At 41.6% G+C, this 26,084-nt stretch overlaps 1 protein-coding gene across 2 annotated transcripts in view; it reads right to left on the reverse strand.

Annotated features, from left to right (window-relative positions):
- Positions 1 to 3,923: 3,923 nt before the first annotated feature.
- The window catches only part of MBTPS2 (membrane bound transcription factor peptidase, site 2), an 81,809-nt gene continuing 59,648 nt past the window's right edge, over positions 3,924 to 26,084 (reverse strand). For both annotated transcript variants that reach the window (XM_088451497.1, XM_088451496.1), the window contains 5 exons: positions 25,651 to 25,831; positions 14,084 to 14,178; positions 12,072 to 12,267; positions 6,520 to 6,595; positions 3,924 to 5,024 (listed from right to left, as the gene is read on the reverse strand). In XM_088451497.1, coding sequence (XP_088307623.1) covers positions 4,802 to 5,024; positions 6,520 to 6,595; positions 12,072 to 12,267; positions 14,084 to 14,178; positions 25,651 to 25,831 — 771 coding nt within the window. In that variant the 3' untranslated portion in view covers positions 3,924 to 4,801. The remainder of the gene's footprint in view (positions 5,025 to 6,519; positions 6,596 to 12,071; positions 12,268 to 14,083; positions 14,179 to 25,650; positions 25,832 to 26,084) is intronic.

Consider the following 26,084-nt stretch of genomic DNA (forward strand, 5'->3'; position numbering starts at 1 on the left):
GATGTGAAGTAAGCGTCTTTGATATCCAAAAGACACCAGGAATTCCCCTAGTTCCAGGCTTGCTATTACCGAGCGCAGAGATTCCATCTTTAATCTGAAGAATATTAAGTGAGAATTCAATGACTTCAGATTCAGAATAGGTTGAACCGGAACCACTACCTCCGACACTAGGAGCCTCGTGATAGCCTGCTGTAAACACCCTTATCCTCGCTTCTGAGGTCGGAAGTCCAGTCGTGAAGAAACAATGAGGAGAATGGATCGAGAAATCTATACGGTACCCTTGTGAAACTAGATTTCGGACCCAGGTGTCGGAACAAGTTTGAAGCCACATTTCACTGAATAGAGAAAGACAAGCTTCCACCATGGGAGCCTCCAGGTGGGCTGGTAACCAGTCATGCACTGGCTTGTCGGCAGGTTTAGTGTCCAGATGGTCAGGAGGGGCAGCTGCATCTCCTCTACCTCTTGTTCCTCGTGAGGCCGCAGATGAGCTTCTTGCACGGCCTCAGAACTTAGTGGGAACCCAAAAGGAGCAAAAGGAAGTCCCAGAATAAGACCTTCATGGTAACAGAGTCAACGAGGAAGAGGACGGCAGAAAAGTGGATTTGCCTCCTCTGGCCTGTGAAATCCACTTATCCAACTTGGGTCCGAAAAGAATATCCCCAGTGAAAGGTAAAGCCTCCTTCGCCCTCTTAGATTCACCATCAGCTTACCAGAGAGCTCTGTGAGCAGCTATTGCTGAAGCTGAAATTCGGGATCCAAGTACTCCTACATCTCTGGAAGCCTCACCAAGATAGAGGGCTGATTCTCTAATATGCTCCGCTAAAGTAAGGAGTTCTGATCTTGACGTTCCTGAACGCAAACCACTTGCTAACTCTTCAGCCCATCGTTCAATAGCTTTATTGACCCAGGATCCTACCAAGGCCGGGTGAAGGAGAACCCCGCTATGATATTTATGGATTTTAAAGTGGTTTCCAACTTGCGGTCAGCAGGCTCTTTCAATGAAATGACCCCCGGAACTGGGAGGGTAGTTTTCTTGGAGAGACAGGATACAGAGGAGTCCACCGGAGGAGGAGATTCCCATCGAGTCCTATTGTCTGTAGAAAAAGGATAGGATGAGAGAAAATGTTTAGTAATCTGGAACTGTTTTCCGGATGTTTCCACGCCACCGCCATCTGATAATCAAGTTCCTGTGAAATAGGAAATGTAATAGCTGATCTTTGTTGTTTAGCGAAAAGGGATGTCGGAGTCGGAGACTCCTCATTCTTAAGTACCTGGCATACCCCTAAAATGAGAGCTTCTAGTCCCTGAGGACTCTCCAATTCCTGAGGGTCCTCTTCCAAAAGTATTTCTTCCTCTGAATCCCGAAGAAGATCCTCATCTACCAGACACACTCTGTCATCTTCCGACTCATCTGACTGCAGAATCGCTGGTACGGCTCTCTTTCTGGTTGGAGGATGTGGTTGCGTCATCTGGACCGGTGAACTAGAACCAACCACCTGAACCAAACTTTCCATAGAGAGAGCCAAGGCCTAAGCCCAGGCCGACTCAAATAATTCTCTAGAAGCTTCCTTTTCTTTGCGGAACTCGGCAAGTTCAAGATTCGAAATGATCCAAGCAAGCGCAGACCAAGGGGGAGAGGGGTCCTGGACTTGGGAAATCCCCCCAGGAGCAGGTTCCCCCGAGTCACATGATTCACAAAGTAGAGCACCTTCAGAGTTTGTCTGAGTGAATTTAGTGTTACACTTTTTACAGGCATACAGCTTCTGTGAAGCCTTAGAGATAGTACCCCTGCCTGTCATACTGACACAGAGAGACAGAAAAAAACCCAGCAATCTTCTACTCACACTCAAACACAGTGTAGGAAATAGGGAACTCACACTCAAACACAGTGTAGGAAATAGGGAAGTTATAAGGAGAAAGGCATAGCAATATAAAAGGGAGGAGAGTTACACATTTCCCCAATAAGGCTCCCCAACAAAAAACAGTCCCCTTATATAACTCACTGTCCCCTGTGAGAACTTCTGTCTCCTGTAGGACAGGATGCAACAGCGTTGGTGGGGCTGATTCTGTGGGAGCTGCTGTGCTGTCAGAAAGCTGCAGCGCTGTCTGTTGGCTAGTGAAGCTGTAGAAAACTGCGCCCAGTAGTACAGAGCGCGGGAAATCAGCGTGCTCTTCTACGGCTGGAGAGAAGCTCTGCCCCCTCCGCAAGGGTTGCCTCCTGTGAGCTATCAGAGTACGGAGCCAGCTCCTATTACCTGCCTCTTGTGGAAAACCCAGTCCTTCCCCTGCTAGTGGGGAAGGCTTCGACTACTTACCCACCATGCCGCCCGTGGGCAGTGGACCATGGGGGACCTGGACCCAGCTGCGGCGGGTCCCCTGTCTAATAACAGCAGCCTGTTGGTTGAGTAGTGAAATGTCAGGGACCCGAGTGCGTGTTTCAAGAAGCGGCGGCGGGTCCCTCCGGCGGCACCCTTGCTGCGGGCAGACAGGGGGAACTGTCTGCCTGTTGTAGTAATGTAAAATAAAAAAAATAATTCTAAAGGAGAGTGCCCAGGGACCGGCTCCCTTCCAGGCACTTTCTAAAATTGAAGATGTGAGGGGCATAGAGAGGGAGGAGCCAGTCACACTTATACATTTCTTAAAGTTCCGTCTCCACTCTGCACCCGTCTATACCCCACAGTCTTGACTCCAGTGTCCCCTGTGGATGAAGGAGAAAAATAAATAAATCACAGTATTACCCAGCTGAACCATTACACAATTCCCTAGCTTTAAATTGATCTGTCATGTTAATATAAGCATTTATATATGTTATTATATTTGTAAATTTACATTAATAATTCACTTCTCTCTTTTGCATCAGTAGTCAATGCTTTTTTTAAACTCATATACGCCTTTCACAATACATCAAAATCCTGGGTTTTTGCATGTGAACGCACATTGATCTGGGATTTTGGTATGTGTGAAAAGAATCAATCCAGGGCGTAGTCCCGTGTCCACCACCCTGCTCTTTATCAGGGTCGGGCTGAGGCCTGGGACTTCAGAAGCACAGTTTCTTCTCCTGGGTAAAGTGCCTGGAGCTATAGACGCTATGAACCTGTGAGCAGACCCAAGGAAACCATCAATGCTGATTCTTTGCTTGCACCTATGGATAAAGCGAGCAGAAGTAAACATTAACTGCTGCCTCAGGGCTACTCGCAAGTTGATTGTGGGTCTCTGATTCAACAGCTCTAGGCACTTTACCTGAAACACTCGAAACAACCCATGCCTAAATTAATCTGCCCCTTAATGTGTCCGAAATCCACTGTTATTAGGGACAGACAAATGAGATGATCAAACAAAAACATATATGCTAGAAACAAACGTGTAGTTCATTAAAACAGAAAATTCTAAATCAATGGTGATTGGTGGATTATAATATAATAGTTGTTATCCATATGCTAATACAACACTGTTAAACTGTGATAAAAGTCAGGTCTTTGGAGGGAACATCCTCTTAAAATACTATAAGTGCTCTTTTTGGCTGATCAAAGTCATAATCTCCATAATAATTTCATTTAAGGGACATTTGTATCTTAAAAACCACATAAACGTCATAACTCTTGTCTTGCTGATAGAATACTGCTGTTTTGTCATCCACCATAATTGTTATAAAAAATATTGCATCATCCAAGTTATGACAGTGCAACCTGAGATACAGCCACCCGAAAAAGCATTATATGCCAAGACTGGAATAAACTGTACCACCTGTGATAATGTGCTTGAAAGTAAACTTTTTAAACATCAAATTTCATGTACAGTGCTCCCTCTACCATCTAGGAACGGAGGACATAAGGGGGCGATTCAAAAGTTTTTTAGGTCATGATAATTAATGAGCGCCCAGTTTGCTATTCAATTGTTCTGGGCGCTCATTAATTATCGCCCTCTTCGCCGCCTATGAGACGAGGTTTAGCCATGTAAAACGGCTAAACCCGTCTAAAATTCTGGTTAGGGCTCGCTAACTACGGTTAGCGCGCCCTAACCAGGGGGTTTCTCACACATTTCTACTCGCACCCTCCTGCGTGCAGAAATGCCGGCGTCGGCGGCTATCGCACCCTGACAGAGCAACAATTGAATTGCTCTGTTGGACCACTAAAAAAAAAAAGCCGCCGGCAAAACATTTCAATCGCCCCCTCGGAAACATCATTTTAGGGGAAGGACAACGGTGTGCATCAACTGAGGATATTAATGTAAGCTTTTATCTCCTTCTGTTTACCTCTTCAAAATAAATACATTGGTGCTTAAAATGCAATTGTTATCAAGACACAGGAAATTACAACATGTTCATTAAACCCCCGATTAGCACATAGTACAACACAATGTGTTATGATCAAAACAAGTAACTGTTTTGCAGCAATTAAAACCGGTTGATGATTGAGGCAATGGAAGAGTGAGGAGACCACACTTTAAATGTCCTCAAACAGGTGTTCCCTTTGATTTTGTGTTAAATGAAAATTAAAGTGCTGTATTACTTTTGTTTGTTTCCATTTTAAAACCAGCAGGTCCTGTGTATTTATACAGTAAACTACTAACACACACTGAGATCCTGAAATGCTCATCGCTCCAGCAGAGAACCAATATTCCTCATTTGTCATTCAACTGTAACCATTGAGGTTTCATTATTTTGGTCATTTTATTTTAACTAGAAAAAAAAAAAAACACATCAGGAATAGTGCATAAGTTATGTAAGTAGATCTCTTTAAACGTAGGAGGAGTATCCATAGCTGACAGTTCTAAAAGTCCAGCAACAGAAATTGAAGTATGGCTACCGGGCTGTCACCATCCAAAGTCCCAGAGCCACATTAGAGGTTAAAAGAGTGGTGCCAGCTAGGAGGATAAAAAACCCCAAGAGCTCTCTATGCTCCTTGTCTACTATAAGAGAGCTCAATGTGGCTTCAAGGAAAGAGTTTAGTATCCACTGGCCATCCAGTGCAAAGCAAGGGACAGCATTGATCACTGCCAGGGCTCCAGAGAGAGAAATCACATATCTGAGTGTAATTTAGTGTAAAACAACTAAACTGAAACAAATTACATTACTACAAAACATTCACAAGCAATAGGCCTAAAATGTCTGTACTTTTTCTTACCAACACAAATCAATAACCCAGGCAGTCGTACATTGTTTTAGGTTACAGGAATTCAGCCACTGCAAAGAGTAGCATTTTCTTAATGTGCCTAAAAGCACCCCAGGCATTGTATGGATTGTGTAGCCATTATACTACAGTCATGTATTGCACAAACATTTTTATTGCTCAAATATTTCAAAGATTGCCTAAAGCAAAACAAACAATTTATAAATAGAGCTTATTTATAGTCAATATTAATACGTGTTATTACCATAACATGGAGCACATTATCCCTTTCTGCAGAAAATGTGCTTTTAGAGTGATCATGGCTATGAAAGGATACATTTGTATTTCAGTGTCCTAAAGAGGGTTTGTATATTTCTATTGTTTATTCTCAGTGACTGCTTCTATGTAATTATTTTCACTTCATTAAACTGTATGTGTGTATACACAGATACTGTATGTCTTCATACATTCAGCCTCAATTCGCCACACGGTGGTGAGGTGCCTAGCGTGAGTGAGCCGCTAAGTCCCATGCGATTCTGCTAGCGTCAGGTGTCTTTTTTGCAGAATATGCTTCTTAGTCAACGTACTAGGATGCACCAGGAAACTGCTGATTAATTTGATATACGACACTTGTATATCTGTGTGTGACTGAGGGGCATATTTATCAATGAGTTTCATCATACGCAATGGGTTTTAAAACTGGTTGCATATGATAAATGGTGCTCAAGCCAATAAGCTGGAGTATACCCAAGTATGGCCGGAGGCTCTGCCTCACCTGACCGCACATCACTGGTCTGCATACACCCTAAAGCTGGGTACCCACTGGAGCGATGTTGGCCCAATATGTCGTTTCCGGCTGAATCAGAACGGAATATAGGCCAGTTCGTTTAGTGTGTATGGCCAATCTGTGCGCTCCAGCGGTCGTTAGTGATATCGTCCGGTCAGCTGTGCTGAACGGCCAACTGGACGATATCGCATGCATCGCTGTGAAGGGTAATGAAGGATGGAAAGAGGGATCATTCTGTCCTTCATTACATTGTTCTGATGTGTACCGCGGATACGATATGTTGGCCGCCATATCGTCAGGGTACACAGTCTAGTGTGTACCCAGCATTACATGTGCACACTTTTACTGTGCATGTGAGTAGCACATTTTGTGATTAGAAATTGGGCCTTCAGCTCTACAAAGCCCCTTACATCTGTTATTGGTGGCACATAAGTCACTAGACATGTAACCCTTTTCAAAGGCATTACAATCAAGAATGCATTAATTATCAATACATTTTTCCCCTTTAACTAGGTTTTAAACCCTTTGTGAAGCGGTTTCATATGACTGAAAAGTAAAGTAGTACAATGGCACAGGCAGCTTTGGTTGCCTCTGCTATTCAAGAGAACAGTAACGAAAGGATACTTGCAGAAAGTCTCTATTACCACTGGAAGATCTATGCTGAAGAACTTGTATCGTGGAATAAAACTGCTCAGGTTCACTGTGGAAACAAAAAATAATAATAATTCATTCTCAAACTGTCAGCCTTACTGCTCCAGCTTCTGTACAACTAGTGTGTGTCACGCCAGAGGGCTGGTTTGGGTTGGAACAGGCGTGGGAGGCTGAAGAAGAAATTTGAGAGGTATGAAGGAACTTAGGTGGCTTGAGACATGTATTGTTGTGAGGAGGTAAAGATACGGCAGTGGATGATGGGCCCTGATAACACAGGAATATGTGGTCGTACATATTCTTCAGCAATTCACGAATATATGCATGCTTATGTTACTTTATTTTTCCCTTATATTGCAATGTAGAATATATGTTTAGGATGATATTTAGTATTATTATAGTTGTGTGAGATGCAGCTGGGTCGCATTTGTTGAATGGTCTCAGACCTGGAGAGGATTAGAGGCCTACCCTCCCCTCTCCAAAGTAAATAAATGAATCCCTGTCGCATCAGTATTTTGTTTAATATTTTATCCAAAAGGTATTTTAAACGATGTATTAATAAGTATATAGAGATTAGTGTTTATTTCTATGCAGGTGTGAGTAACTGCAGAGATATGTATAAGTTAGAACTGATGAGGCAGCCATTTCTTTTAATGGTACAGCAATAGAAAGAATTGTAGCTTTAAAATGCCAGTTGTAGCGTGTGCAAAACAGCAGACAACAAGTCTCAGTTTTAATAAATAGAAAGAGTTAAAATCAAGATAGCATTTGTCTGCTATAATCAGAGGTGAAGGCTAGATGAGCAATTACGACATGGGAACAGAAAGATAACATATTATATTGTCAATATTTTGGTTAAGAGACACATAACCAATTAAGGTCTAGCACATACTATTAACATAATATTAAATAAATTACTTGGAGGAATAGCCAGGATTAAGTATAAAAACTCCCCAAAGAGAGAGGGAGGGGGGAGGCAGTCGTAGGACAGAGGAGAGAGGGAGCACATCGAGGGTCTGAAGGGGGTGCTGATACCTATGTATGAAATTGGCTGATTGGTATGCTGCACTAGGTATCACAAATTTATTTTACAAGTATTCCTACTGTTGCTAGAATAACCTAAAGGTGCATACACACACAACGATTTTTTGATCGATTATCGTTAAACTATATCGTTTAACGATAATCGTTTGAAAAAATCGTTCACTTTCTGAGTCAAACGATGAACGATTATTGTTCATGCGCGTTCACGTTTGTAGTTGAGTCAGACTTGTCAACTCAACGATTTTCATTAAGTTAATATGCAAAAATCGTTCATTACATTTAAATAAACATAGTAAATTAACAACTTTAGTAAACTATTTTAGTTCATTTTTTCAAGGTAGAAAATAGTTTACTAAAATCGTTCATTAACTCAATCGTTGTGTGTGTATGCACCTTTAGTGTTATGTTTTTTGTTGTAACTCTGCACTGGCAAAATACATGTATGATTAAGCTGTCTTTAAAAGTAAAAGCATTGTCATTTATTTTAGAATCTGTATTGGTGTGAATTATTTCATTATCCTTTATCATAAATGAGGTTTATAAATAAATATAGAATAAATCGCGTTATCAGGCCCGAAGGCGAGCACAGGAATAGAATGTTTTTATTGAACAGCAGGTTGGAATGGGACTGGAAATATAATACTGAAGGAATGGGCAGAATCGGATTGGGATCGATGATGCTGGATTTGCTTGAGACCGATGTTGATGAATTGAAGTACTTGATGGATTTGAATCTGATGTTGATGAACTTGATCGGTTGGGACCAATGCTGATGAATGGAATAATAACTTAATTGATAAGAGTTCGATGTTGAAAGCATCGAATGGGACCAATGGTTGGAGGTATTGGCTGCAACCGATGGAGGCTGTAAGAACAAGTCTCAGTGGTAAAATCAGACTGGTGTGCAAGATAGTAAGGGAGACTTTTTTACCAAATATAGGAACTGGATATAACGAACTGGGGAAAGGTATCTGCGCAGTAGTCTATACACAAGTACCAAGGCTGTTGAATAGTTAATCATATAAATTTATTGCACATATAAATGAACTGCAGTTCAATATAAAAACATATTATATCATCACATATAAAATAGCTCTAGGGTGTAACTTGTTAACACATTGTGACTAAATATTGATTCAATCATATATACCGTCCCAAATCAGATATTGTAAACAGTAACAGATGTTGGTATCAGATAATAGTAATACCCTAGAGATAGAGAGGATGTAGATATATTAATATGTATATGGGTAATTTATTGTATAGTCACCAATCAAGACCCCAAAAGCAGAGGCTGGTGTCCCCAATATCCAGGCTAATGAAATACACAGCACTTGATGTTGAAATGGAATAACAGGGGGTCTCCTGATTCAATCCGTGATCCCCCGTCTCCGTTCTGGCAATGAGATCCTCGTAAGTACCCTAAATGAACGTCGCTCCAGCGGCTCCTCACTTGAGAGGAGAGGGTTCATATGTATTGTGGATCACAATGCAGCGCCACTCCAGCGGCTGCCGACTCCGGCATGTGAAAAGAGAACAAAGTCCGGCTGCTTGAGGCAGTACACCGCACTCGCACTGTGGACCCCAAAGTTGCGCCGCTCCAGTAGCTAGTGACTCCGATGTGTGGGGATGAAGGTGAGATCCGGCTATTGATGCAGCACACCACACTGAAGGTCCAAGTGGTAAGGGGTCGGGGGATGGTGCCTGCAATGAGCCGCTCAATGACCGCTCACCCAGAGGCAACTGCTGGTGGAGGAATAGATGTGTAAGGCTGTTGTGCCAAGAGACTGGAGTGGCACTGCATTGTGATCCACAATACATATGAACCCTCTCCTCTCAAGTGAGAAGCCGCTGGAGCGACGTTCATTTAGGGTACTTATGAGGATCTCATTGCCAGAAAGGAGACGGGGGATCACGGATTGAATCAGGAGATCCCCTGTTATCCCATTTCAACATCAAGTGCTGTGTATTTCATTAGCCTGGATATCGGGGCCTCTGCTTTTGGGGTCTTTATTGGTGACTATACAATAAATTACCCATATACATATTAATATACTGTGAATGTATGTATGTATGTATGTATGTATGTATGTATGTATATATATATATATATATATATCTCTATCTATCTCTATCTCTAGAGGGGTATTACTATTATCTGTTACTGTTTACAATATCTGATTTGGGACGGTATATATGATTGTATCAATATTTAGTCCCACCATAGAGCTATTTTCTATGTGATGATACAATATGTGTTTATATTGAACTGCAGTTCATTTATATGTGCAATAAATTTACATGATTAACTATTCAACAGACTTGGTATTTGTGTATAGACTACTGCGCAGACAACTTTCCTCTTCTTATTTTATACGTTTGTGAGGGGTATTGGCAGAAAACCCTCTGGTGTCAGCAGCAATTGTCCATACTGAATTGTAGTTGAGCGGTTAAGCGCACCTATTTTTTCTTTGGCATAACGAACTGGGGGCCCGATTCATACATGGAAAGCAACTGCAACAACGTACGCAGATCGATCGATGAGTGCACGTTTGAGTTAGCATTGCAATCACTCAAGCAGAATAAAAGCCATAGCACAGTGAGTGACAGGCTGTGAGCATTTGGGGGTGGAGACGGGGGAGTGTCGGAGAAACGCAGGCGTATCTGTCTGTTTGAACGCAGTTTCCTGGGCATGCACAAATTAGCCACTGAGACGGCATACGCAGCTTGAGTACTCGCATTCAACAAGACTTGCAGTTTCTGCGGCCTGCTGTAATTCTGTGTGAGGGGGCCGATGTTACTTGATGTTTCCGATGTATATGCAGAACTGCAAGTTATTACGGATGTGAGATAGCAGTAGTGGGCATCTCTATGCTGGCTGTGTGATGGCTTTGCGATTTAATTCATTAGCATATTTTCACAGCAGACCTCCGTGCAATTACGAAGCTGCGATCGCAGTAGCGATCCATGCTGAATCCAGCCCTGGGACTGTTCAGAAACAGAGTACCTGGGAGCTCAGCACAGAGCTGTAAATTCAGCAAGAAGCAACGTTGTACTGGCAACAGAGACCAGTCAGGAAATTTAATTTATATTCGAGGATCCCCAGGGATTGGATGCTGCGATCAGCTGGTCTGTGAGCAACGCTCTGAGTGGAGGAAGAGCGTCAGTTGACAAAGTCCAACATGGCTGTGCCCATACTGTGGTTTAGGAGGGAACCCTGGCGTGCAGCTGGTGTGCCATTATTCTGGGACGACACACTGTGAGCAAGGGGCTGCGGAGAGCCATCTCCATGCTCAGTGACAGGACACAGTGCGGAAGGGACAGGAGCAGCACAGACAGGCCTCACACCAGCCGGGAGAGCGATGTACAGCATGAGTGGAGCTCTGTGCTATCCGAGACTGATTCACAGTATGAGCGGACCTCAGCGCTAGCCTGGCAGGCACCAGAGAGGTAAGAAAGTGGTTTCTAAGGCCAGGAGCGTGACTACAATGTATTGTGAGAATTATACTGCACACTAATGTATGGGCCTGCCCCACTCATGCAATATACTTTATACTCTTCATTTACTATAATGTGTATTTTGGCAACCTGTGTACATGGACTAACAGAATAAAACCAGTTTGCTCAAAGGTTTCCAATGCTATAATGAAACGAATAGGACCTAAGTCTGGATCTACGTATACTTTATGTTTAGGATGAACAGTATCATGTCCCAGCTCACTTATCCCACTCAACCCAGTTGCATGACCCTTCTCAAACCCCTGGATTCTCCAGCTGTATATCTAGCCCCAAAAACTCTTTAATTTCCAGGAATGTAGATCATACTTTCCAAGTGGTAAAAGGGACTTAAGAAGTGCACTCCTGATCATGTTGCTCTGAAATCACATTTATTACTGAGAAACTAGAATCTACATTCCCAGCAATTAAACAGATTTGTGGCGACTAGTCTGTTACTAAGTGCAGGGAAGATCAAATGGGGTGGAAGTTAATTGCGTCAATCGCACCCCTCGAATCTGCCCTGATACTGTAGGACACCATTAAAGTGCCGATATGCTTGACATTAAACAGATAGGCACCTTGAAACATCCCCAGTGTTTAAAACAGATAAATTCAGAGATAACCTGCATAGAAAGGAAAGATACAATTTCAAACATTCTAAATTATGTGAAAGATGGAGACTAACATATTTTTGTAAATGTTTCACGGTGCTTTTTCACATACATTAGACCATTAATGTAAATCCTATTTAACGTCTTTAAATGCAAAAAATATTGTTTTGCATTAATCATGATATCCGTTTACTAAGTTACCCCAGCCACTTTTCCTTGAAAAAAAATAGATAAGAGGTGGACTATGTGATCTATATCAACATAATTAACACAACAAAAAGAGAAAGTGGCTAAGGTTACACGAGTTATACTGTACTTCCCTTATGGTCAAATGCAACGATACACCACAGACATGGCAGATCAATAATTCCTCACCTCCATATTCTAGATGTACAGGATAGCCTATAAACAACATATCTACTTGAGGTGGATGCTTTACTCGGATCAGGCGACTCTGGCTCTCTATTGATGGGACAGCACAGACGCTGTTAGCAGCTGACTTCTGACAGTCTGTATTAGATTTACATTCTAGGCTTGTTTGGATTGCCTTCCTTGCTGGTAGACAAACATGCTGTCAACAACAAAAAAAAAAAAAGAGATCAGAGGTCATGTCGTTCTCGATTATCACAATAGAAGGTTTGTACAATAATCTAGATAAACACCTGGCTTCGCAATAAACTATCTAGACAAGCTGGTTATCAATTAGCTTTTCAGACTTACTATAGAATGTATACAATTTACAATAAAATTAATGCTTATATTAAAACTTAAAATAGTTTAAAATGACAAATTTGATCCCAGTGCTCATACATCCACCTTTGTTTCCTATTGTTTCAGATTTATTCAAGATAATTGACATCCATTTGGATACAAGTATTTTCTGATTCTTGAAATCAGGAGTACCAAAATCGTCAGGGCATGTACTGATTACCAGGGCTTGAGCTTGTCTAGGTGGCCCGACTGAGCCCATGCCAACTGAATCCATGCCAATAGGGAGGCAGAGAAATTCTCTTGTTGGTGCACACTGCAAACTGTTGTAGTGCATGTTATTGAGAGGCCATAGCATTACGATCATGACAAGGCCATGACCACATGATTAGACATGACCCCTCACTGGCTCAGATGTAAGATATATCGGTGGCCATGTCACTGTACTATATAAAGTGTGACTAAGCCCTACAGATGTGTCCTCATACACCTAGTCCATAGGCGTCTTTATAATGGGTGCAAGGTGTGTGGTGCACACAGGCCCCTGGGTCCAGGGGGGACCACACCACACACCCTGCACCCATTGTTAATAAATACTTACCTCTACGCAGATTCATGTGCGGACAGAAAAGATGTCCCCAGGAAAATAGCCGCAAGCGCCATTTTCTCGGAGACCCGCGTATGCGAGAATCTACTGTGCTCAGTGTGCCGACAGAGAAGAAGGGGCCCAAACAGAGGCTGCACACGGGCCCCCTCCCAGCCTAAGTATGCCAAGTGGCGTGAGCGAGCTCCCAGGCCCCATGCCGGGCGTCTTTTTTGCATCTTTTTCGTCTGAAAATTCGTATTAGTCACAATGTGAATAAGACACATTTTCACGAGACTAGTACGCATTACAAGGATGCACTGATTAATTTGGGATGTGACACTTGTATGTGTATGTCTTTGTGCGACTAAATCTGTATATGAAGCACAATAGAACTTAGGCATAGAAAAAAACTGCAGCCGCTGCATTGTAGCACTTCATATACAGATTCAGACTCAGTCGCGTACAGATATACAAGTGTCACATATCAAATTAATCCGTGGTCTCCTGGTGCAACTTCACATAAGGCACTTGGTGCTTGCAGAGTCGCATGGGACCTGGTTGGTGGGCAGAGAGGGGCTGCTTGGCACGACTGCAGCAATAGTGTCTGAGAACACATCTGTAGGTAACAAAAACAAAGAAATACAATAAAACAGAAGTACAGGAAAAAAAATAATTGACAGCAATATGAAAAATTAATTCAATCCAAGTTTGGCAATGATAGCACTGCACGGGTTTATTACTAAAAAGCCAAGTTTCATGGTGCCATATGTCACAATCATAGCCTAAAGCCAGGGCCGCTCCTTGCACAAGTGACATTTGAGGCTATCCTCAGTCATTACCCCTCTCAAAGAATTGAGCCTTAATTTAAATAAGAAACCACCCTCAACACAGACTTGGGTCACTGGTGTACTTCTTACAATTATGCAGTAGACATGAAGGAATAGGCACCTGAATGACATGATCACTGCTTTACACCTCCTGCACCTGGTTGATGAGAGAACCAATGACAGAGTTTCTACTTTGTCACCAGCTCGCTCATCTGTCAGATGTGTGGACCAGGATAAATTAACCCATTGTATTATAGTAAGCTTACCTGCTGACTGTACCCATTTCCATGATACGAGAAGCATACATCGGAGAGACTATTGTTACTACAACATTCTACAGAACCATCCAGTCGTCTGTACACTAAAAAAAAAATTGGCATTAATAGTTCACGTTAGGCATGAATACAAAACAGTTTCATTAGGGGTTTTCTCTTGAGGCTTTTGTTACAGATCAAATAAAAGTACACTGAAATGTTTTTTTTTAATAAAGATAGAACCTAATTATAGGCTAATAAAATGACAAGCGGCATGGGTTTAATGAGGAGCTATAGGTAAAATAATACTTGCTCTGAGCACTAGAAAGCAAACTCTATTCACCTTTCCATATAAATTAAAACCTGATCACAGGGACTATTTTCAGTACATAGTGTGGCAAAGGGGGTACTTGGTCATGTTCTGATGTTCACAACAGAACTCATTCCCCAGGAAAAGGGGCAGACAGGGTTAAATATCCTGCTGTTACCTGCAGTTAGGGTTCTATACACAGGTGCACTACATGGGTGTTACTGGTTTGGGATGAGGGGAGGATAAAGGATGTGGAAACCAGTGGGCGGGGCTTTCGATGCTGAATAGCAGCCGGTCGATAGCTAGTGCTAGTGGGTTTAGCTAGTGTCTGGAAGCCGTGGAGTGTGTCAATTGTTGTGTTACAGTGTATCTGTGACGAAAAAAAAAGCCATCTGACTAAGTAGACCGGAGTGGGGAGTCATTTGTAAGCAGGATTCTTACAATAGTTTCATATTGCTCAGCTAGGCTATTGTCATACATAATGCAACAAAGTTTTGCTTCTCCTTGCATTGCTGGTTTTGAGTGTCCGACAGTGCCTCTTAGGAAGAGAGGTCGTTACGAAACCACACTTCCTGGTAAAGAGGTTGTTATGCATAAATTATTAGGCTACAAGTAAATGAAGCCTTAGTTACTGCAGAGTGAGTAACCCACAAAATTATTTTGCTGGTTGGGTGGATAGAGGTGCTACACTGAAATGTCTTTTCTGCATGGCGTTTTACTTTTAAGCAACTGTTAATAATGAGTAGGATGCATCCTCTGCAAGTAGCCCAAAACTGAAAAGGGCCAGTCCCAGTCAGCCTGCATATGATGTCTTAGAAAAACAATTGTCAGTGCTCTTTGGATTTTCTCCTAATAGTGCTGCAGTGAGTGCCGCAGGCAAGGAGCACCGAAAATGCCAGAAAAAAGGAAGAAGAGGCTTTTTCAGAGCTTCCTAATACCTGACTCAGAAACAACTATGTTCACCCTCATTTAGAAGAGTTAAAAAAATAACATTAAAATAGATTTGAGAAGCTCCAAAACAGAAACAGACTGTGCTCCCATTTAATAATTACCATTAGTTTTTTTTTTTTTTAAATCAACAGTTAAAATATATTTAGAGCTAAACAGAAGATAAAGTAGGAATACAGCCAAAAAGAACCAGTAAAGTAGATAGGAATAGATGGGGTTTCTAAAATTACTCAGACCTTAACCCCCCAGCTCCAACACACCTGAAATAGAGAACACTCATTTGAAACAAGCGGTTTCTGCAAATATATATACACATATATACACACACCCACATTATATATATTATATATATGCATGCAACATGCGTGGAAATATTTGGCTTCCTTGGAGTTTCAAGGAAATAAAATTAATGAGAGTCATCTCCTTACCAAGTCCATGAAGAGATAATATACGAGGGTGGTTCAATAAATAAGGTAACAAGACCTCTCATTGCATAAATGTATTCAACTCATACATATGTACTTTCAATAGTATGGCCTTGGTACAGATTATATTTCCACATAGTCCCTATAGTGGTCTAAGCATTTGTTCCAACGAACACCAAGGCATCTATCCCGGCATAGAAGAAAGCACTGTCAAGCGCCTGAAGCCAGGACAGGACACCTTGCTGAACTTCACTGTCGGTTACGAATCACCTTTCACCCAGGTGCTTCTCCTATGGTCCAAAGAGATGAAAATCACTTGGTGCCAGGGCAGTGCTGTAGGAAGGATGATCCAGTACCTCCCAATGGTAGCACCGTAACAACTCACGCATTAGGTTGGCTTTGTGTTGGCTGGCGTTATTGTGTAGCAGACAATAGCAGACTGCATTCACAGTATCTCTCTTGGTGAGGCAAGAAGCATATACTTGTGGTCCTAAAACACTGCCACCATGACCTTCTTTGTTGATTATACCATGTTAAGTGCACAAGAGACAATTCCATCCTATTGGTTTTATGAACTTCTGTGAGTTGCTTTGTTCCCAACGAGAACATTTTTTCCTGTACCAGAGTTGCTCATAAACGATGTTGTGCATAGTATCCACTGAGATGTTCAGTGCGTCCGCAATATCACTAAACGCAAATGCATCTGGCCTCCTGAATCAGACCTTCAATGAGGCACAAATTGTCATCTGTGGTGGACGTGTCTGGACAGCTGGATCGCTGCTCATCTTGAACGTCTGTCCTGCTGTTATCAAAGGCAGTGCACCTAACCGTCTGTCCTGCTATCAGAGGAAGTGCACCAAACCCAAACCTGTTTCCGTGACATGACGTTATCACCGTACACCTCAACAAGCTGTCGATGAATTTCAGCTGCTGACATGCCCTTTACATACAGAAGCCTAAATCACAATATGCACCTCAGTGTTTGACCATGTTTCCACCAGCCTCTCCATCTTACAACTGATGTTGGGACACTATGACTGATATGAGACGCAGTCTAATGGCTGTGAGAGGAAGCAGTGGACTATCTGCCTGGTGGGACCTTAGAATGAAGTAGAGAACATAACACACGCGAGAGGACTTGTTACTGAACCATCCATGTATAGGTGAATATTATATATACACACATATATACTAGATGTTGCCCGCTGCTTTGCCCAAGATGAAATAAATTATTTTTTTTATTTGAGGTGTTCTAGTTGTATAGCTGCATTGGGGCCTTGTCACAGCAGTGGCCCTTGTGACCAGCAGCGCCTTCACCCACCACTCGCACCAATGTCCCTGTGTAAGAACCTCCCCCCCCCCCCTTACCGGCAGAGCGCTTGATGCCACACCTATCTCTTTCATTAATGAGGTCAATACATTTTGCTATTGTTATTGCTCAGCATTAACTTGACGGATCCAGGTGAAACAAAGTACAGGTTATTTCTAGGAGTTTCCACTACAAAATGATGCAGTTTTCATGAAAATCGTTTCAGTAGTTGTTTGCACAAACTCGGGACAAACCGTATAATATATATGTTTATTAGATATACCACTTCTGGGTGAACAGTCGTGCTCGGATATATACGCACACCTTGGTGTGCGCTGTGATGCATGAGGACGAAAAACACAAATGAGAACCCCAGATGTCACAAAAAGGTTTAATACGAAGACGAAATTACTGCTTTAAATGAATCAAATTGTAAAAAATAAAAATAAAATCTAAAATGAAGATTCTTAGGCTCAAGTCTAAAGTCCAGATGAACTTTAATATTAGCGAGGGCATTACCATTGTCGAATCCATCATGAAGATAATCAAGTATATGGAATGTCACCACAGAATAAATCTCTTCCAAATCCTCTATATTAAAAAAAAAAAGGAAGGGTATTGCTTTTTAGCTTAATGAAGTACTTCCATCATCTTGTCACAGACACCCTTGCTGTGATGGTACGGCTCAGGCTCTATGCCACAACAGCCATGGCACCTGGAATTTACATGTACAATTGGAATTCGTCAAAAGCTCATTGAGAAGCTTCAGCTAAGCCTCAGTTCATTACTCCTAAAAGGGAAAAAAAAGTTGCCAAGAATTAATTGCACCAATCTACCTAAAGTAAGGCAGTACAAGGTGTGGCTATTAAATAACGAGACTGATGCTATAATTTATGTATAATTATATTAAGAATCTAACTCTGTTTTTCTACTATGCACTCCCCTTTCTGCATCCACATACAGCTGCACTCTTATATTGGATTGGCCAAAGCCATGCTGTAGCTCATTATCTGTTAGCTGTTTCAACGGCTCTGCCGTTTTCTTCTTTACCTCAGTAACTAATGCAAAACGGGTTCCCTTGAGTACAGATTTGACTTTAAGGAAAATGAAGAAGTCACACAGTGCTAGGTCTGGTGAGATGGAGGGTGTTCTAGCACTGCGATCTGTTTCTCAGCCAAAACTGCTTCACATCGGGGTCTATGTATCAAGCACTGAAAAGCGTGGTGTGTAGTGGACCAGTGGAAAAGTTACCCATAGCAACCAATCAGCTCCTACCTATTATTTTATAGACTGCACTTGATAAATGCTACTTCAAAGCTGATTGGTTGCTATGGGTAACGTCTCCACTGGTCCACTACACCACGCTTTTCACTGCTTGATACATAGACCAGATAGAGAGCTGTGTGGGCTGGTGCGTTATCCTGATGGAGGATGAAACCATTTTTCCACAACTCTGGCCTCTTCGTTCGGACTCTTTCCCGCAAAGTTGCTAGAACATTTTGTAGTAATGTTGATTCACTGTTGCACCTTCTGGTACCCAGTCTTCCAAAATAACACCCTTGATATCAAAGAAAACAGTTAACGTGGCTTTGAATTTGCTTTGCTTTGACGTGCTTTCTTCATTCTTGGTGATGATGGTGTTTTCCAGTGCATGGACTGGCGTTTTGTCTCAGGATCGTACTGGAAGATCCAGGTTTCATCACAAGTAATAACTATCTAAAAAATGCGAATCCGCTTGAATTTGTTCCAAAATGTGTGTACAAATTAATTTTCGATTTGTTTCCTGCTCGGCAGAGAGAAGCCTTGGAACCATCTTAGCAAATTTTTACCATTTCTGCTATTATTCGAATGCCGTCACCAATTATCTCTATTTTCTCCACATTTTCATTTGTTTTTGATGTGCACGGCCTTCCGTGACGTTCATTATCTTCCACATCCTCAAGACTGTCACTAACTCTTTTGTGCCACTCAAACACACGTGCACGTGACATACAATCTGCCCTGTAAGCCTCGGTTGGCATACAGAAAGATTCGGTGGGCGATTTGTTCAAATTAACTAAAAATTCTAAAGTTAACACATTGCTCTACTTTTGAGCTAAGCATTTTTATGATGCATGGGAAACACACAACTTCTTCGAACGCTTTGCGACAGCAAACTATCTGTGCAAGAGGGGTGAAACTTGCAAAACCGTTTCGGGATAGTTCAAGGTCAATGTTCCCCCACTCCCTTTTTTTACATGTACAGTCTCACTAGTTAATAGCCACATCTCGTAAAAGGGAAAACACTTGTTGACTGAAAAGAAAAAAAAGTGTTTTCAAAAGTAAGATTGGCAAAATGAATCTTTGATTGCTTGTCTGCCACACAGGGGATACAGTCAGACAGCTCTCCTAGCAATTCCTGCTGAAGACATGCTTCTGGCAGAAAGGATAATAGGGTATCATGAAAAAATGAATCCTCTTTTCCAGGACATCAATGTTTTAAGTGGATAATGTCTGACAATTTTTTCCTGTGCATCCTTATGCAGTTCATCAGTACCTAATCTGAGTGTCAAGGGGGACCTTCGATCACAGTCACACCAGACTTGTATACAATACCTAACTATCTATGATGTTTGTGGAAACATCTTTCCACTTTCCTATACATGGGATCTTTCAGCTGGAAAACATCCTCTAATAAAATAGCGATTCTGGCTGAGACTCAACCTTGAAGCCTCTTTATTTTGAGAAGGATCCATGCAAGTTGCTTACAAGTAGACAGACCTGTTTTGCCGTTTCCATTCCTTAATAAAGAGACTAAAACATTTGTTTACAATGATGATCCTCAAAAAGGTGATATTGGAGAGGAAGGATTTGGTGTATCATTAATACTCACGGTTCTATTAATATGTCTGAGGATGGAATTTACAAATGACCTTGGGTTGTCTCAATATCCCAGGTATTTACTCCAGACTGTACAGGAAGTAGACTAGTGATATTTTTGTACAAAGGAATACAGACATTCACAATTTTCAGGCAAAGGCTTGCCACATGCTTCACAGACATAGTGATGAGAGTTGCTGCTTTTCTTGCCTTCAGCAGATTCTGAAAGATTACTGAGCAGAGCAATAAACTAACGTAAATGTAAAAAGAAAAAGCAGTAAAATAATCCACAGACAGAGCTCATGGAGGGTGTAGAGAGTGAAATCCTGTGCGTGTGTGCAGGAGAAGCCTGGCCCTAAAGTTCAAACACCACTGTAGCAACTAGCAGTCTCAGGGAGCCACCTCTATCCCTGATTGCACTTGTGAAGGCAAATTGCAGGAACCCTCTGGGACCTTCAGAAAAAAAAAGAGGTAATCCCATAAATAGAATAAAACAATAAAATACTACACTATGTTAAAAACACGACTTAACCTGCCGACAGAAAAAAAAAAAAAAAGGAGATGGGAGGAGTTATACTAGTGTTACATATACATATACACACACACACACACACATACACACACACACACACACACGGTGCCTTGCAAAAGTATTCACCCCCTTGGGTTTTTACCTTTTTTGTTACATTACAACCTGTAATTTATTTATTTTTTTAATCTGAATTTCATGTGATGGATCTGCACAAAATAGTCTAATTTGGTGAAGTGAAATGAGAAAAATATTTTATATATATATATATATATAAAAATCTTTATAAATAAAATTCAGAAAATTGGCATGTGTATATGTAATCACCCCCTTTGATATGAAGCCCTTCAAAAGTTCTGGTGCAACCAATTACCTTTAGAAGTCACATAATTACTGAAATGAAGTCCACATGTGTGAACTCTAAGTGTCACATGATCTGTCAGTATAAACACACCTTTTCTGAAAGGCCCCAGAGGCTGCAACACCACTAAGCAAGAGGCATCACACCATGAAGACCAAAAGGAGCTCTCCAAACAAGTCAGGGCCAAAGTTGTTAAGAAGTACAATTCTGGGTTGGGTTATAAAAAAAAACCCAAATATTTGATGATCCCCTAGGGCACCATCAAAGCCATCATCATCAAATGGAAAGAATATGTTACCACAACAAACCTGCCCAGAGAGGGCCGCCCACCAAAACTCACAGACCGGGCAAGGAGGGCATTAATCAGAGAGGCAGCACAGAGACCAAAGGTAACCCTGAAGGAGCTGCAGAGTTATTCAGCAGAGACTGGTGTATCTGTGCATGTGATCACAATAAGCCGTACACTCCATAGAGCTTGGCTTTATGGAAGAGTGGCCAGAAAAAAGCCATTACTTAGTGATAAAAATAAGAAGACACGATTTGAGTTTGCCAAAAGGCATGTGGGCGACTCCCCAAATGTATGGAGGAAGGTGCTCTGGTCAGATGAGACTAAAATTTAACTTTTCAGCCACCAAGGAAAACGCTATGTCTGGCGCAAATCCAACACATCCAATCACCCCAAGAACACCATCCCCACAGTGAAATATGGTGGTGGCAGCATCATGCTGTGGGGATGTTTTTCAGCAGCAGGGACTGGGAAACTGATTTGAGTTGAGGGAAAGATGGATGGTGCTAAATACAGGGATATTCTTCAGCAAAACCTGTTTCAGTCTGTCGTGATTTGAGACTGGGACGGAGGTTCACCTTCCAGCAGGACAATGACCCGAAGCATACTGCTAAAGCAACACTCGAGTGGTTTAAGGGGAAACATTTAAATGTTTTGTAATGGCCTAGTCAAAGCCCAGATCTCAATCCAATTGAGAATCTGTGGTCAGGCTTGAAGATTTCTGTTCACAAGCGGAAACCATCCAACATGAAGGAGCTGGACCAGTTTTGCCTTGAGGAATGGGCAAAAATACCAGGGGCAAGATGTGGCAAGCTCATAAAGACTTATCCAAAGCGACTTGCAGCTGTAATTGCCGCAAAAGGTGGCTCGACAAAGTACTGACTTTAGGGGGGTGAATAGTTATCCTAAATATTGTTTGATTCACAATATAAATAAACTTCACAGTTGTAGGCATGTTCTGTGAATGAAATGATGCACACCTTCAAACAATCCTTTCTAATTCCAGGTCGTAAGGCAACAAAACATGAAAAATGCAAAGAGGAGGTAAATACTTTTGCAAGGCACAATAATAATAATAATAATAATAAATATATATTATATATATATATATTTTTTTTTATATTCCAAAATGTCCTGCACTCACAACAATATATGGTGGTTTGGTAAGACGGCGCCACCATATATAGCAGAGTTACCGATATAGATTGTAGAAATTATTCTTGACAGTTTCCCGAGAACATATCACAATGAAGAAAAATATATCACAATGGAAAAAGACAATAAAGGTTGACCTTGATGTACCATCAGCTCTATTACCTTAAAAGGCTGAATGAATAGCTAGTCTATACATATATACTCTTACGGTACTTACAGTGTATGGAGAGTAACCCTAGTGCTATTGACCCTATGGAAAGGGGTGGTGTGCAATTTTTTGAGAGACACACTTCTCTAGGGATACAGCTCTGTGATGACTGGCCTATGGCAGGGGTGTTCCCATGTGTGTTCCCTGCTATAGTGCCACCAGCTTGCTTGCTGGCTGTCACATCTCACAACATCATTGTTTCCATTATTTTCAGGTTAATTCTCTGCTTACACCTTGAATATGCTCCTTTATTATTCCCCATCATTGGTTGGAGAGTTGCCCTCATCACCCTTGTTTCTCGAGTTTCCACTTCATGTTACACTGGTCATGCCTCAGTTTCCTACACTGATTTGGTTGGAATATTGTAAATAATGCATTTTTAAAAAAAATTTGTGTTCAATGTTATTTTTGTACATTTTCTTATTGGGTTTTGAGCCTTTCAATAAATACATTTTCAAGTGGAAAAAAAATAGTGACCGCTACTCGCATGCCATAGAGATTAATTCAGGCAGGATTTTGGCAAATTTGTGCAAACTTGTCCGAATCACATAAGTACTGCAAAATCGTAGTCGATTAAATTCCCCCCTATATATTCCATATACCCTTATGGAAGATAGAGTGCCAAGAAGAATCAGCAAAATTTTCATACCTATTTTTATAAAACACTATCCTGTGCAGGGACGTGCGGTCAGGGTACGCAATTGAGGCAGGGCCTCCCCAGTCATACTCCCTCTCAGACTGCAGAGTTTTGACTATAAAAATGATTAAAATAATACAAAGAAGAAGATATTTATACAATCAGGTGCATAAATATTGGCACATTGACAGAATTTTCATATTTTGGCCTATATTCACCACCACAATGGCTTTGAAATGAAACAAACAAGATGTACTTTAACTGCAGACTTTCAGATTTAATTTGAGGGTAATTACATCCAAATCAGGTGAACGGTGTAGGAATTACAACAGTTTCTATATGTGCCTCCCACTTTTTAAGGGGCCAAAAGTAATGGGACTATCAACTCAAAAGCTATTTCATGGACAGGTGTGGGCTATTCCCTCGTTATTTCATTATCAATTAAGCAGGTAAAAGGTCTGGAGTTGATTCTAGGTGTGACATTTGCATTTGGAATCAGTTGCTGTCGACTCTTAATATGAGATTCAAAGAGATGTCACTATCAGTGAAGCATGCCATCATTAGGCTGAAAAACCAAAATAAACCCATCAAAGAGAGAGCAAAAACATTAGGTGTGGCCAAATCAACTGTTTGGAACATTCTTAAAAAGAAAGAACGCACCAGAGAGCTCAGCAACACCAAAAGCCCTGGAAGACTACGGAAAACAACTGTGGTGGATGACAGAAGAATTATTTCCCTGGTGACGAAAAACCCCTTCACAACAGTTGGCCAAATCAAGAACACTCTCCAGGAGGTAGGTGTATATGTGTCAAAGTCAACAATCAAGAGAAGACTTCACAAGAGTGAATATAGAGGGTTCACCACAAGATGTAAACCATTGGTGAGCCACAAAAACAGTAAGACCAGATTAGAGTTTGCCAAACAACATCTAAAAAAGCCATTACAGTTCTGGAACAACATCCTATGGACAGATGAGACAAAGATCAACTTGTACCAGAGTGATGGGAAGAGAAGAGTATGGAGAAGGAAAGGAACTGCTCATGATCCAAAACATACCACCTCATCAGTGAAGCATGGTGGTGGTAGTGTCATGGGGTGGGCATGTATGGCTGCCAATGGAACTGGTTCCCTTGTATTTATGGATGATGTGACTGCTGACAAAAGCAGCAGAATGAATTCTGAAGTGTTTCGGGCAATATTACATGCTCATATTCAGTCAAATGCTTCAGAACTCATTGGACGGCGCTTCACAGTGCAGATGGACAATGACCCGAAGCATACTGCAAAAGCAACCAAAGAGTTTTTTACGGCTAAGAAGTGGAATGTTTTGCAATGGTCAAGTCAATCCTTTGACCTGTATCTGATTGAGCATGCATTTCACTTGATGAAGACAAAACTGAAGGGAAAATGCCCCAAGAACAAGCAGGAACTGAAGACATTTGCAGTAGAGGCCTGGCAGAGCATCACCAGGGATGAAACCCAGCGTATGGTGATGTCTATGCGTTCCAGACTTCAGGCTGTAATTGCCTGCAAAGGATTTGCAACAAAGTATTAAAAAGTGAAAAAGTTAGATTTAGGATTGTTTAGTTTGTCCCATTACTTTTGGCCCCTTAAAAAGTGGGAGGCACATATAGAAACCATTGTAATTCCTACACCGTTCACCTGATTTGGATGTAATTACCCTCAAATTAAATCTGAAAGTCTGCAGTTAAAGCACATCTTGTTTGTTTCATTTCAAAGCCATTGTGGTGGTGAACAGATGCCAAAATAGGAAAATTCTGTCAATGTCCCAATATTTATGCACCTGACTGTAACTTATAAATATCTTCGTTGTATCATTCTGATCGTTTTTATAGGCAAAACTCAAGTTGCAACACTCCCTGGAAATACAGGGAGACACTAGAGATGAGGCAGTAAGAGCACAGTCTCACCTACGATAGCTCAGAAACTGCCTGAAGCTGGGGGCTAGGCCACAAAGCAGGCAATAAAACACAGAGAAAAAGGAGCTAATGGAGGCATGCCTCACTGAGCTCTGATAGACACCTCTGACGATCAAGCAACCAGTCCAGGAAGTACTCAGGCATCGGAGCTCAGCAGCAACACTAAGAAGGGAAGGAAATTGGCATATGCAGAAACACACAAAGAAAAAAAATGTGAAGAGGGTCCACTGCTAGGAGGAGACCTGTGTGTGTGGGGTGGAAATCTTATTCCCTAGGGGAAGGGGGGATCTTCCGCGCTAGTGGGAGATATGTGAGAGGGGGGTTGGTGCTACGGGAAACCTGTGGGGCATTATCGGGATCTGTATGGGGGACGGGGAGATCTGTGCAAGTGGGGCAGGTGTGTGTGTGTATAAATCTGGCTCTGGTACCACCCCATCCATTGACCACACAGCACGTCCCTGCTCCTGTGTCACAGGGAAGCCAGGGTGTAGCATAACTGGGGTAGAAGAAACAGTATTTTTACTTGTTACATTGGGACAGACTGTAGTGATTGTCAGTGTAACCTTCCTGCACATTATATTTTATTTAATGTTTTCAGACATGCAATTGTACCTCTGCTAGGGAAATGTAATTGCTGGAGCGATGCAGCGCTTATGCAGTAACCAATCTGGGGCTTCACTGAGATATCCGTTAGACATGTATGCCAGTCATCCACATGCCTGACGGGGCAGTCCTGAACTTGGGTTACAATGTCCCGAACAAACAAACCTCTTGGTCCACTTGCTGGAGAATCCTAAGAAGAATGAAAAACACAAAAAAGTGTCACTGTCTAAGCAACCTAAACTATGGAATTATATAAGAACGTAATGGGAAAAAACCCTCATGTTTATTTAATCGCAACATTACAGTTTTTGAGTGAAAAAGTGGCATCAGAGAAAATAAAAGCAGTTACATACTTAAACCATCAATAAACAAATCTCGCCAAGGGACCAGAAATATATGCATTACATTGCAAAAGAAAAAAAGAAGTAAACCCAGAGTGTTAA

This window comes from Taudactylus pleione, unplaced genomic scaffold (genome assembly GCF_031769625.1).
Source record: "Taudactylus pleione unplaced genomic scaffold, aTauple2 ptg000026l, whole genome shotgun sequence".
Classification (NCBI taxonomy): Eukaryota; Metazoa; Chordata; class Amphibia; order Anura; family Myobatrachidae; genus Taudactylus; species Taudactylus pleione.